General features: G+C 42.9%; 1 protein-coding gene across 10 annotated transcripts in view; it reads right to left on the reverse strand.

The window, feature by feature from the left end:
• THRB (thyroid hormone receptor beta) overlaps nucleotides 1–15,302 on the reverse strand; it is a 256,180-nt gene that overhangs the window by 17,391 nt on the left and 223,487 nt on the right. For all 10 annotated transcript variants that reach the window (XM_065583495.1, XM_042840240.2, XM_065583492.1 and 7 more), the window contains 2 exons: nucleotides 10,913–11,013; nucleotides 4,433–4,580 (listed from right to left, as the gene is read on the reverse strand). In XM_065583495.1, the coding sequence (XP_065439567.1) occupies nucleotides 4,433–4,580; nucleotides 10,913–11,013 (249 nt within the window). The remainder of the gene's footprint in view (nucleotides 1–4,432; nucleotides 4,581–10,912; nucleotides 11,014–15,302) is intronic.

Here is a 15,302-nt window from a genome sequence, read left to right on the forward strand (position 1 = left end):
CTTTCTTACCTCCACACTTATCTCTCTAGATCCTGAATGATTTACTTACACATGTGCTTAACTTTATGCACTGAGAGTAGTGTCATTGTCTCCAATGGAGTCCCACTATCGTCAATGGAGTCCCTTTACGTTCAATGGGACCACTCACAGAGTGTAAAACTATGCAAGACTGAGAGTAAATTGGACCCCCCCATCCACTTGTTACTGTATTCCAAGCTAGAAAATGAGGGGTCTTTCTTTTTCCTTAAGAAAGAAAAGAAAAGAAAACAAAAAAACAGCCAAGCCAATGCTCATGTTACAGTCTCATAAACTGATATGAGGTAAAATGGGAAGCAAGAATATAATTGCGTAGAGCAGTGATTCATAAACTGTGAGTCGGGACCCCAAAGTGGATTGCGACCCCATTTTAATGGGGTCTCCAGAGCTGGTGTTAGACTTGCTGGGGACTGGGGCCGAAGTCCCACTGTGCAGGGCCAAAGCTGAAGCCCATGCTTCAACCCTGGGCAGTGGGGCTCAGGCTACAGTCCCCTGCCCTGGGGCTGAAGCCCTTGGGCTTTGGCCCCATACCTGGGGCAGTGGAGCTTGGGTGGGCTCAGACTTTGGCCTCCACTCCTGGGGTCGCGTAGTAATTTTTGTTGTTAGAAGAGGGTCATGGTGCAATGAAGTTTGAGAACCCCTGACCTATACCAATTATATGAAATTGGATGTGGGCAAACAAAATTATGGAATGAGGCAGGGCTCCAGAGATTGCCTGCAGAAGTGGGGTGTGTATCTAGAGACCCTAGCAACATCTGAGCCAAGGTGTCGCAGGATTTGAGGGTCACAGAGGCACTATAGAGGAATATTATTGTTGCCTTTATAGAATCTAGCTTCTCTTCAGCCTCCCTATTTTGATCTCTATGAGACCTCACTTTCCTAGAGTACAAAAGGGAGCAAGTGATGACAGCAGTTCAAGTCTATACCATGGCAGAATGTAAAGCAATAAAATATTCAGAGTCCCCTTCAAGAGGAGTTTGAGAAGCCAGTCTACATAGTACAGTCAGGCTCTCTAAAGGTCTATCGACCTGATCAAAATACACCCCTCTTCCAAAGTGGCTCCCTTCGGCGGCCGGCAGGCCCAGGCCAAGAGGCTCTGGCCCCAGTGTCTCCTGCCTGGCTCGGCTCGGGCCCTGGGGCACTGGCCCCCAGCCGAGCACCGCTGGTCCCGTCCCCGTCCCGGCCCCATCCGAGCACTGCCGTCCCCGTCCCCGGCCGAGCACTGCCGCCCCTGGCCCCATCCTGGCACCGCCGGCCCGGCCCCGGCCCCCGGCCCCCGGCCGAGCACCGCTGGCCCCGGCCTGGCCCTGGCCAAGCACCGCCGGCCCTGGCCCGGCCCCGCACCCCAGGCCGAGCACCGCCGGCCCCCGGCCGAGCATCGCTGGGCCCTCCCTCCCTCCCTATTTTCCCAGACATGTCCGGCTTTTTGGGATTTCCTCCCGGACGGGGATTTGAGGCCCAAAAAGCCAGACATGTCCGGGAAAATCTGGACGTATGGTAACCCTATCTATATGGACAGCTCCAGTGGATTCCTCCGCTTTTGCTCATAGCTTCCCCAAGCTGCAGGGTTAGATTAATCTGTTGCCTTGTAAGTCCCACCATTGTCCACAGGACTCCAAATATCCTCAGTTTAACTGATAGGAAACTAGACAATTTCCCACTGGTGCAATCTGGGAAAGCAACGAGCAGCAGTAGAGGCATTAAAGTTTGCAGACAGAGTTCACGAAGATAGTACTACCTCTGTTTCAATTTGTCTCATATTGACAGGTTGCAGACAAAGGGCCAGAATTTAAATTTTGTAAATGACATTAAATTCTGCATAATTTGATGGCACTTGTCTGTGAAAGCTTTCTACTGACCATGAGCAAGAGTAATTTTCAAACCTAAATGCAGGATTTCATTTCAAGGAAGTTATTGCAGAAAATGTGTTTTAACGGTGAGTGCTGGTTTTCCTATAACAAACTCCTAGTTGCCTCTAGACCAGTGGTTCTCAAACTGCGGGTCGGGACTCCAAAGTGGGTCAGGACCAGTGGTGAGCTGGAGCTGGTTTGCACCGGTTCGCAAGAACCGGTTGCTAAATTTAGAAGCCGGTGTAGAACTGGTTCCTAAAGGGGTGGGCGGGTGGGCAAACTCCGGTCCCCGGGCCACATCCGGCCCACAGGACCGTCCTGTCTGGCCCGCCTGAGCTCTCAGCTGGGGCCCCTCCCCCGCTCTCCCCGCCACTCGCAGAGCTGCCAGAGCTCTGGGGAAGCAGCGGGACTCCCGCGGCTATTTAAAGGGCCCGGGGCTCCCCTGCTTTTACCGCCCCTTCTACTGGGAAAAGGTGGGGTTGGGTAAGCGTGGGAGTCCCGGGGGTCTGTCGGGGTGGTGATGGATGGGGTTGGGGCAGTCAGGGGACAGGGAGTGGGGCGAGTTGGGTAGGGGGTGGAGTCCTGGGGGGCAGTTAGGGTGGGGGGTCTTGGGAAGGGGTGGTCAGGGGACAAGGAGGGGGGGATTGATGGGTTGCAGGTTCTGAGAGGGGCAGGACATGGGTTGGGGTCGGATGGGTGGGTAGCGGGGGCGAGACAGGCACGTGGGGCTTGTACTCACCGTGCGGTTCCCTACCGGGTCTTCGGTGGCACTTTGGCAGTGGGGGGGCGTCTTCACTAGCTCCTGGTGAAGGACCTGCCGCCAAAATGCCGCCGAAAACCCGGAGCGAGTGAAGACTCCCCTGCCGCCAAAGTGCCACTGAGGACCCGGTAGGGAACCAGTTCTTAGGATTTTGGGAGCTCATCACTGGTCAGGACCCCAATTTAATGGGGTCACCAGGGCTGGTGTTAGACTTGCTGGAGCCCGGGGCCAAAGCCTAAGCCTCACCGCCTAGGGCCAAAGCTGAAGCTTGTGCCCCACTGCCCAGGGCTACAGTCCCCCGCCTCGGGGCTGAAGCCCTTGGGCTTTGGCCCCCTTCCGGGGCAGCGGGGCTTGGGCAGGCTCAGACTTCAGCCTCCACTCCTGGGGTCATGTAGTAATTTTTCTTGTCAGAAGGGGGTTGTGGTGCAATGAAGTTTGAGAACCCCCAGTATAGAGGTTGACTAGGTTCTGTGAATTCACAAAGATGATAAATGACCTGGAATATTATTTGGTCATATAAATTTCCACCACTAACAATTCTCCTCACCCTTATTCCTGTAGGCTTTTCTAATCTTTTTTGAGTCCAGTCCTAGTGAGACATATTACATTAGACAGCCCTAGAGATGGATCACCTCTGTTTATCCACAGAGAGCAAAATCCTCCTTGCCCTACTCACATGAGTTGTTCAATTTAAATAGATTGAACTATTCAAGTCAGAAAAGAAAGCAAGTTTTGCCCATAACTGGTACCACACAGGGAGCAGCAACGCTTCCTGTACCATGTCCCAGTAATATGGATCAATTCTAAATTGGAAGGGTCACCTCTACTGGTAGAGGGAAAGTTTGGCTGTCATGCTCATTCACTCCTTTACTGGGACTATCAACTAATGGTGGTGTTGACATCTGTTAACAGGAACCAAACTGAGATCAATATCTCATTTTAAATAGCCACTAAACAGCCAATGGTAGTAACTTTTGGTCATTGCCAGTCTAGGCTGGATCTGAATTGGTGGCCTAGAGCCATCCAGTCCCCTCTCATGCTGTTTTCACTGGGAACGATGAAATGACAGGTACTTCATTCTAGTCAGCACCTCTGTGCTTCCATGTATATGTAAAACATTATAATTCCTATTAGGACAAACAAACTTAGCACATTTTAGTTATGTAATTTCTCCGTAATGGGTCTTTTCTTACTTTGTTTTTCTGCAGGGGATTACACTGGTAACAACCATTAACTAATGCATGGGGTGATTTATGTAAGTTACTCCCATTTATACTAATTGAAGTTATGGTGTAAATCCCCTGTGCAATGATGGGAAAACAAGACCCCTAAGGGGTTAATCTTGCAGCCATATGTCCTGGTTCTCTAGAATTCGAGTAGCACTCTCTCTCAGTACATACGTTCTTTATGGCTAAAAATAAAATAAACAACTACAGGATGACTCATACAAAGACATTCAACTTCACATTCTCCAGAAATTTCTAAACAAGATGTTTTTCCAGCCAGGCATCTATCCAAATGGATTCCCTCTCCCACACTAGAAATTAACATCCTTCATGTTACATAATGTGGTTAAGGCCAAGAGAAGGTCCAATCTATTAAAAGTAAACAAAATATTACCACCCTATGATAGAAATAGTTTGGTATAATAATAAACATATTTCCAAAGACTACATTATACAAGGGAAAAATTTCTGGTGGCTCTGTTATGTTCAAGCAATCTTCACCAGTCAATACATTTTAAACAAAGAGCAAAATTAAAAGAAGAAAAAAGAAATCTACTTACAATCTGTTGCCATGCCAACATAGATGCATTTTTTGAAGCGACATTCTTGACACTGGTTTCTTGTTACTTTGTCTATCACACATTTTCCTTCATATTTACAGGAATAGGTTGGATGGAGATTTTTCTGAATGGTTCTTCTAAAAAATCCCTAAGTGGGAAAGAAAATTCAGGAAGCATTAGTGTTCTGTTTTTTTTGGTTTTGAAAGGTACTTGGACTTGGTACTGATGCAAACATGTATGCAAGATGGAATATTGTGTGTCATAAGTTCTAGGATATTTAATGAGTACATCAGTCCTCTAATATAGGCTCCTTACTTTGTTGGGTTGCGAGAAACTTTCCCCCCTAAAATTAAAACTAGAGATAGACCTGAGATGTAAAATTCAGATCCAAATGTGGGTGGGGTACTGTTCAGATGCAGGGTGTTAGGTTTGCCTCTTTTTGACAGAGGTACCAATTGTAGTATTTGCATCTAAACTCAGATTCTGAACCACCCACAAAGTGTGTTCAGAGCTGGTGTTTTCGAAGAGTCCTATTATAAACACAGAGGCCAAGTAAGGAATTCTGATCTGCATCCAGGTTGAGATTCAGACCTCCCAAAAGCCCAAGAGCATTTGAATCTGGGGGTTTGATTCAGGCCCATCTCTAAATTAAAACATTTATGTCTGACTAAAGGGAAACATCTGCTTGTGCGCAAGATGCTTGTGTGAAAGTAATTAAGGCTACCTAGAGAATTAAAAACAAAAACATGCAGCAGTAGCATTTTGCCAGAGCTAAACAAAACTTGCCCATCAGAAGTTTTAAGCTCAAACCTAAATATTGAACCCACAATTTTCAAGTGGACTATAAATCTGAGGAAATGAGTACAGCCTTACCTATGCCCACCTTTGTAGTCAGGACAAAATGTCACATGTAAGATTATCACCACCAATTGCAGTATGAATTTGGGACCTGCTGGCATAAATTGATGTAGCTCCACTGACGTCAATGATTTACATTAGCTGAGGATCTGATTGCTAAAGAAATCAGATAGAGCCTTCTCTCTGAAAGTTAAGGACCTGAATCTGCTATCATTAAAGTCAACAGGAGCTTTGCCACTGACGTTAAAGACAGCAGGATCAGGCCCTAAAAGGGTATGCAACTACAGTGGGGGCAATCCAGAGGGGAGCCAAGCAAGATGTTCAGATCTGTATTTGATTCCAAATCTCCCAACAGTTTGGGCCTGCCTCTAGCTACCATGCACATTATGGACCTAAAAAACCTGAAGCACTGAGTCTCAGAACCCCAGGCAGTTGACTCAGTGTCACAGGGCTTGAGCGGGGGGGGGGGGGGGGGGGGGGGGGGGGGGGGGGAGGAGTGGCGGGGGGGCTATAAATTGCAGTGTAGATGTTCGGGCTTGGACCAGAGCCTTGTCTCTGAGATCCACCCAGAACTCAGTTTCCATTCCAAACCCGAACGTCTACACTGCAACGTTTAACCCTGCAGCCCAAGACTTCCGAGTCCAAGTCAGCTGACCTGGACCAGCCGTGGCCATGCCGTGGATCTTTTATTGCTGTGTATACATACCCTAAGGCCCTGACCATGCAAAGACCTGCACATGTGCTTAATTTTTTTGTACAGTGGGTGAAATTCAGTGGAGTCAGGATTTCACCCAATGAGTAGTCTTTTGGGTGTAACATCACAAGGAAAAAGGTGCATTCTTAACTCAAGTTAGCTAACTCTAAGTAAAATCCTAGCGAAGACAAGGCAGTTTGTAGCATTCACATGAGTTAACAGGTTGAGTTAAAGTTATGGGGGAGCCTAATCTTTAACTCAACCCGTTAACTCATGTGAACACTAAAAACTGCCTTGTCTCCATAGAATTTTACTTCAAGTTAGTTAACTCGAGTTAGCTAGCTTGAGTTAAGAACATACCTTTTTTCCCTAGTGAAGATCAGGCTTTTGAAGTCAATGGAACTCTTCACAGTGCATAACATTACGCATGCTTGGAAGCCTTTGCAGCATCAGGGCCCGTGGGCATGAGCCAAAGCCCACTGATGTCAATGGAAAGGCTTCCACTGTCTTCTTTGGGCTTGGGATCAGACCCCAAAACAAATAACTGGATTTGAACACATTCTCAATCCCATAATGAATGCACATTTTAATAGGAAGAGAGAGTCTGAATCTCTTCTTACTTATGCTGGTTTTGCTCTGGTGTGGCTCTATTGACTTAAGTGAAGCTACTCTTTCATTACAGTGGTATAAGTGAAGAGGGATGGAGGCCAAAGAGATAGAAAGCAGCTCTGCAGATCAGCATACATTGGAACTCTGGGTAATTATGGTTAAAGGAGGAGATGCTATATGATCCCTGGGGAGCCCTAGAATGCATTGCTAAGGTTTAGCTTCCACAAATGCTTCTTGTCATTAGTGTGGCTTTGGCTTTATAATTTTTAACATTCTTACCCAAATAAGCTACTCAGATTCTGGTTTCTAATCCAGCCTCTTTGCACTGCTCAGAAACTTTTAGTTAAAAACATTCCCATCAGCTCTATAGGATGCCAACACCAGTCACAGTCTAGCCTGTTCTTCAATGTTGGTGTTTTTTATTCCACCTATTCTTTATAATATATGTGTAGATTGATACAGATAACTAATTACACACACAGCCAAATTTTGCCCCTTTCGGATGTGTGGGTCTTCCCTTGACTTCACTGGGAGTTGCTTAACACACATACCAGAGGGCTGAATAAGGCCCAGGAACACATTATATTATAAGGCTATGGCTATACTAGAGAGTTTACAGCGGCGTAGCTGGATTAAGTTGTGCCCTATTTTGTATTCTGGGTTTAGGGGAAGTGAGTACGTGGGTGAAAGTGATCATGAAATCACAGAGTTTGCAATTCTAAGGAAGGGTAGAAGGGAGAACAGCAAAATGGAGATTTCAGGAAGGCAGATTTTGGTAAACTCAGAGAGCTGATAGGTAAGGTCCCATGGGAATCAAGACTGAGGGGAAAAACAACTGAGGAGAGTTGGCAGTTTTTCAAAGGGACACTATTAAGGGCCCAAAAGAAAGCTATTCCGCTGGTTAGGAAAGATAGAAAATGTGGCAAAAAGACCACCTTGGCTTAACCACGAGATCTTGCATGATCTAAAAAATAAAAAGGAGTCATATAAAAAATGGAAACTAGGATGGATTACAAAGGATGAATATAGGCAAACAACACAGGAATGCAGGGGCAAGATTAGAAAGGCAAAGGCACAAAATGAGCTCAAACTAGCTACAGGAATAAAGGGAAACAAGAAGACTTTTTATCAATACATTAGAAGCAAGAGGAAGACCAAAGACAGGGTAGGCCCACTGCTTAGTGAAGAGGGAGAAACAGTAACAGGAAACTTGGAAATGGCAGAGATGCTTAATGATTTCTTTGTTTCGGTCTTCACCGAGAAGTCTGAAGGAATGCCTAACATAGTGAATGCTAATGGGAAGGGGGTAGGTTTAGCAGATAAAATAAAAAAAGAACAAGTTAAAAATCACTTAGAAAAGTTAGATGCCTGCAAGTCACAGGGCCTGATGAAATGCATCCTAGAATACTCAAGGAGCTAATAGAGGAGGTACCTGAGCCTCTAGCTATTATCTTTGGAAAATCATGGGAGACGGGAGAGATTCCAGAAGACTAGAAAAGGGCAAATATAGTGCCCATCTATAAAAAGGGAAATAAAAACAACCCAGGAAACTACAGACCAGTTAGTTTAACTTCTGTGCCAGGGAAGATAATGGAGCAAGTAATGAAGGAAATCATCTGCAAACACTTGGAAGGTGGTAAGGTGATAGGGAACAGCCAGCATGGATTTGTAAAGAACAAATCATGTCAAACCAATCTGATAGCTTTCTTCGATAGGATAACGAGTCTTGTGGATAAGGGAGAAGCTGTGGATGTGGTATACCTAGACTTTAGTAAGGCATTTGATAAGGTCTCGCATGATATTCTTATCGATAAACTTGGCAAATACAATTTAGATGGGGCTACTATAAGGTGGGTGCATAACTGGCTGGATAACCATACTCAGAGAGTTGTTATTAATGGTTCCCAATCCTGCTGGAAAGGCATAATGAGTGGGGTTCCGGAGGGGTCTGTTTTGGGACTGGCTCTGTTCAATATCTTCATTAACGACTTAGATATTGGCATAGAAAGTAAGCTTATTAAGTTTGCGGATGATACCAAACTGGGAGGGATTGCAACTGCTTTGGAGGACAGGGTCATAATTCAAAATGATCTGGACAAATTGGAGAAATGGTCTGAGTTAAACAGGATGAAGTTTAACAAAGACAAATGCAAAGTGCTCCACTTAGGAAGAAAAAATCAGTTTCACACATACAGAATGGGAAGAGACTGTCTAGGAAGGAGTACGGCAGAAAGGGATCTAGGGGTTATAGTGGACCACAAGCTAAATATGAGTCAACAGTGTGATGCTGTTGCAAAAAAAGCAAACATGATTCTGGGATGTATTAACAGGTGTGTTGTGAGCAAGACACGAGAAGTCATTCTTCCGCTCTACTCTGCTCTGGTTAGGCCTCAGCTGGAGTATTGTGTCCAGTTCTGGGCACCGCATTTCAAGAAAGATGTGGAGAAATTGGAAAGGGTCCAGAGAAGAGCAACAAGAATGATTAAAGGTCTTGAGAACATGACCTATGAAGGAAGGCTGAAAGAATTGGGTTTGTTTAGTTTGGAAAAGAGAAGACTGAGAGGGGACATGATAGCAGTTTTCAGGTATCTAAAAGGGTGTCATAAGGAGGAGGGAGAAAACTTATTCACCTTAGCCTCTAAGGATAGAACAAGAAGCAATGAGCTTAAACTGCAGCAAGGAAGGTCTAGGTTGGACATTAGGAAAAAGTTCCTAACTGTCAGGGTGGTTAAACACTGGAATAAATTGCCTAAGGAAGTTGTGGAATCTCCATCTCTGGAGATATTTAAGAGTAGGTTAGATAAATGTCTATCAGGGATGGTCTAGACAGTATTTGGTCCTGCCATGCGGGCAGGGGACTGGTCTCTATGACCTCTCGAGGTCCCTTCCAGTCCTAGAATCTATGAATTAGTTCAGTCCAGCAAACTTTTCCAAAAAATGTTTTTAATATCCCCCACCCCCAGCTTATGCTACCACAAACCTACTATATATAGTATATATAGGTTCTTGTCTTCTTATAAATAAGGCTGGGCAATGTTGCAGAATTTAAGAAATGATTTCAAAATGAGTGTTAATGTTTTATCCTAGTACTCTTGAATTCAGCTGGTATTGCTTGTAACTTGCTGTATTTTTTTTTATTGTTGTGCAATAGAAAGATTTAAAAAGTATATTGTGCAGAGACTTTGGGAAAACAATGATGTTAACAACATAATATGTGTGATAAGATTGAATGGACAGACCTTGCTCTCAGTACAGAATGGGTACTATGAGCAATTGTTGTTGGTTTGTGGAAATTAACACACATGCTATTCTTGAACAGGTAATTACTAATTTGAATGGTGTTAAAAATACAAAATGTTAATAAAATATACATCTGTCTATCTATCCATCCACCTGTCGACACACATGTGACCCTAGAGTTCAGATCCAAATACTCTACATTTTTTGGGAAATAAAGATCTGCATCTGATTCCTGTGATTCACCCATCTCTTTGTATGACACCAGAGTGTGTACTGTGTGGTCCTGTCTTCTTAAGATGCCTCCTTTTCTGCAGGAAGGGAATATCTTGTTTACAGGATCTCAGTGTTATTCAATTGAATTCACTGCAGCGAAGGAGTTCTTTTAAAAGGACATGCCTGTACCATGCAGTTTTTTACATTTGTTTGTCTGAAACAATCTCTGTCTTCATTTAAAACAAACAAACAATTGTTCATATAATTTTATAAATACAGTTCATGGTTTAAAGTATATATCATTAGTCATGATATAGAAGGTAAAATAGTAAAAGAAAAATTCTAAAATACAGTACTTCATGTTGTGTTTGCAAGTGCCTGTGTGGGGGTTTTGTTTGTTTTTTTGTTTGTTTGCTGTTGGGTTTTTTTTTTTACAATAATTATCAGAGACACAGGAATACTGGCATTTGTCAAAAATAATTCATACCAACAGGCTCTTTCCTGGTGTGATTTAGCATAGCTCCATTGAAGCTAATGGAAGTATATTGCTTTGCAACAGGTAAGAATTTAGTCAAACATATTTTAAAAAATAGAAAACAGACTCCTAACATTTAAGCTAGAAAAATATAATTGTATTGTCCTCTCTTCAGTTGTGAACTGTCTGCAAAAATACACCACATACATGATGCATATAAGAATCAATAACATAACCAGTCACCTGGATTATTATGTGTAAGAGATGTTCTTGTTCTCTCCTAATCTGCCTTTATATTTTATGTGACAGCCAAGTACAGTAGCTTTTATGTGATTGGAACATGAACTGGAGTGCCATTTCCAGGTCCCAACTTCCCGCCCTGGCTATTTACCTTGCATCCTTCACAAGTGATGCAGCGATAATGATACCCGGTGGCTTTGTCACCACATACTACACATAGCTCGTCCTTGTCTAAGTAACTGGGTATGTATCCTGTAAAGGAAAAGAGAAAGTGGCATGAAAACAATAAAATAATGCAGATCTTCTCTGCCTAGTCCCTACTTCTGACTTTCCATAGCAACTGATTGACACTCCTGGTTTAAAAAGTCACACTAGAAAAGTGACAGAAACATATAAAAGTAATCTACAATTTTCAAAACTGCTGTTTCAGTATCTACTTGTAACACAAGTCTACAGAGGCAAGTCAGCAACGTGTTCTTTGAACGAACAAAATATTATTTGATACAAATAAATAGAACATGTTTCACTTTTCAACTCAAAGTCTTAGGTAGGAAAAAATAAATGCAAGAAATACAGCAATATTTAATTTCTCTCTGTTTTGGTCTGTGTAATCTGATATGCTTGTAGCATGAAGTAAGATAGTTCCAGGTTACTTAAAAGACTCAATATCCTATCAATCAAAAATGTTTATTTACATTGTGTTCCTTTCCAACTATTTTTGTAGGCATGATTCAGCATATAGCCAAAATGATATCAATCCTACTTTACATAGGTGTGTATTACTGTAACTTATTTAGTGTAGGTGGAATTTAAAACAGAACATAGTTACTCTCTATGTGAGAATCAAATATGGGTGTGTATATCTCTCTACGAGTGAGAGAATGACACATTTTTTCTCATTCATGTGGTTTACCATACAGCCAACATCTGAAATTAACATGGATATCATTAAGTAAAACAGTTGCATTGATTGGTTCTTTTTCCATAATAACACATTAGATTTTAGTTTTATAAAAGTATTTAAAGAATTTAAAATTAATTTTAAAAACAACACAAAACATAATTCTAAAGGTAACAAAAATATATTTTTAAACTAGGGAGAAATTTAAAACCAAAGTCAAGCATAAGACAATTAGAATAAAAGTTTTGTTCAAACAATTTAGAATTAATAGAATTCAAAATGTGTTTATTTAGGAAGGTCTCTGCATAAGGATTATCCCATACAGGGATTTCCAGGTGAGATTCACTTTGTGGGAGCAATGGAAAATTGTAATAATTTCCACACGACTCTGGAAGAATTATTAAAACAAAACAAAACAAATACAAAACATATTGAACATATATACATGGTATATATAGACAAAACAAGGGGTGGTTTTGGTTGTGCAAAGGGTTTGCAGTACCCAAACAAAATAAGGTTTTTATCTGCATCCATTTTATCCAAGCCTGCAAAGTTCAGGGAGGCGGAGGGGGGATTAGACGAAGGTCTTCAGTTTTGTATTGTTTCTAATATACGTAAGGGATACCATATAGCAGTGGTTCTCTACCTTTTTTCAGACTCCTAAAGATTTCAAATGGAGGTATGGACCCCTTTTGAAATCTTAGACATAATCTGCAGAGGCCCTGGACCTCAGCTTGAAAACCACTGTTCTATGTTAATGGCAACTGCTCACGGACCCCTTAGACATGGTCTGCGGACCACAGGCTGAAAATCACTGCTGTATAGGATCCCAGTTGAAGAACCTCTGAGAGAGAAGATACTGGTGCCACCCACAGGGGAAAAGGAGAAACTGAACAGAACGTTTACTAGTTGACCAATGCCTGGTATTGAAGTGCTTGCCCTGGTTTTTAGAAGGCAGGATTGTTATTTCTTTTGCAAAGGTTTGTAATTATATCTTTTTAAAAATCTTTCCTGCACTGGGCATTTTTAAGGCTGGATTGTTACCAAAACTAGTCAATAAAACTGAAAAACAAATGCAATTAGAGGGACTCTTTTGGATGGAGACTTCTGTAAACATGATCCTTTCCACTTGTTTGTTGAGCCTCTTTGTGGTGTTTTGTCTTACACTAGACTGTAAGCACTTCGAGGCAGGGGCTGTGTCACTTTGTGTGTTCATACAGCACTCAGGGTATGGTTACATAGCCACCGGGAAGTGTAGTTCCCAGTGTGGGTAGACAGACATGTGCTAGTACCCTCAGACCAATAGGGCCCCAAACCTGAGTGGGGACTCAGCAGACAACCACAATGCAAATAATAAATAACAATAATCATAAAAACAATAGAAGACAGCTACTGGGGCTATGCTACAAGGTGGACTGCTGCTGGTTTCTTGTGCCTAACGCATGAGAGAGGCAAGCCCCAGAAGTAATGAACTAGAAACTGAAACTGCTCTTTGAAAGACGACTTTAGAAAAATCAGACGGGATCTGTCCTGAGAAGAATGGGATCAGACTGGGAAGTAGGACTAAATCAAAGGCATATTGAGTTGAGATAGACCAAATGAGGGTGTTTGAGAGTTTCTGGCCAACCCCAGGGCAACTTGGGGGTTACTGACGTGCCACTTGGCATATGGAATTTGGGGAAGTTACCAAGACCTTATATTAGCAAGAAACTGCTGAAAGTAAAAGGTCCCAAGGGACCTAGTAAGTTGCCAAGTATTTAGGTTTAGGCCATCATTCTCACTGTGTCCAAGCTGCACACACAAAGCTCATCACAGCTTCTTGATCTCTGGCTGCCTGCCCCAGAGAAGGCAGGAGCAGCTGGGGGCCCATTCTAATTTACAACACAGATGCCTAATGGACCTTCTGCCAGTGAAGGATTAAAAATAGTGGAGCTCTGCTCCACCACTCCTCCTCCCCCTCCTCCCGGCTGCCTCCACATACATCATGGTGGGCTAGACCAGGAGGCAGCAGAGCTGGCGGAGAGTTCCCCTCTGCGAGGCTACTTGCTTAGGGCAGATATGCGACCATTCCTGTTATCCCTCTCTGCCTTGGAACGTCCCACTTTTAAGGATCATAGCAAACTTTTTTCTACATGGCAAGAAGGCAAATGAACTGCAAGACCATGGCCTTAAAGACACACTCCAGTTTAGAAAATAAAAATGGCAATATTGAATGTGAGAACAGTCCAAAGTAAGATGGGTTGTTTGTACCCAATATTAAGTTTTCATCGTACTGATCTTAGACATGTATAACTACACCCTACGATGTGCTAAGTGCCCTCTTCTCCCATTGATTTAAAATGTGAAATGGGGTGCTCAGAACTTTGCAGGATTATGCTCCTAGTTTACAATTCTGCAGGTAGGACTGGTGCTGCTCTTCTACTAAGTCAATAAGAAATATTGGCAGAGAATTCTTATCGCAGGCACATGTGTGATTAAACTTTTGGAGAAGTGAAAGCGATAAACTCTCTTTTTTATATTTCTGCTCCAAAATCTTTGTATTCAAAAAATCTGAGAATCATATTCATTTTCTCCCAGCAACTTATTGGGCCACCAGCTACTGGGGAGCAAGAAACAGGGCCCTGAGCAGTGTTCAAAAAAATCAACATGCTCCAAGTAGAAAGGAATCTGGCCAAAGGGAATGAGGGGACCTACTTAATGAATTCCTATAAATCTAAGCTTTTATTACAAAAATAAGTTTCTAGCCATTATGGTTGTGACGATAACCTTCCAACTGTGATCTAAGCATAAATCAGTGAAGTGTTGTCTTCCAACAGCAGCCCCCGTGCATTTTGCTATTGCTTATAGCTGGATCAAGCAGCAGGAGAGAGAAATTAATTGCTGCTACTCTAAATCTGTCAGCAGCATAGAAATTATGCATTACTGCACAGTGTTGCTGCTTGGGAAAACTGTGGGCAGCAGTAGAATGGCATTAGATTTATTCCCAGGGAAAAATAACCCAAATAACTTAAACTGAGTTTCAGGAAGGGATAAAGGAGCAGACATCTCTTCCATTCCCTCTCAGCAGCAGCTGCCAGGAAAAAGACAGAGGAAAGGTAGATGGAGACTTGTCTCTCACTTCGGCAGTAAATTCACATCTCTGGTGCATTTAATAATTTCTGGCTGAAAATATAATTTCCAACGTTGGAGAAGCAGACATTGTCTGGACAGGATACCCAGGTGTTCTGCCACCAACATATCACGGCCAACGACAAGTCCTCTGTGAGGTTTACATCTCTGATCTTGATTATTGTTGCATTGCTTAGTCAGAATCTATACTCAATAGTCAAGCTGGAGCCATCCAGCATTTGCTAAGAAATTCTTAATGAAAGCAATATCTATATCACTGCGAGTTACAATATTAACCAACTTTATTCCCTGGTCATTTCAACTCAGGCGTACGGTGCGCCTGTCAACCTCATCTGACAGACACAGCACGCTGCATACAGCTTGGTGTCTGATCCTCATCATTATCCGTTTATCCATCCAGTACAATTGACATTGTTCATCTTAATTCCCAACTGCAAACCTTTGCTCTGAATGGGAGAACACAAATAAATGTTAATGACCTTGACCTGTCATATGTTTGGTATTTCTCTTG

This window comes from Chrysemys picta, chromosome 2 (assembly GCF_011386835.1).
Source record: "Chrysemys picta bellii isolate R12L10 chromosome 2, ASM1138683v2, whole genome shotgun sequence".
Classification (NCBI taxonomy): Eukaryota; Metazoa; Chordata; order Testudines; family Emydidae; genus Chrysemys; species Chrysemys picta.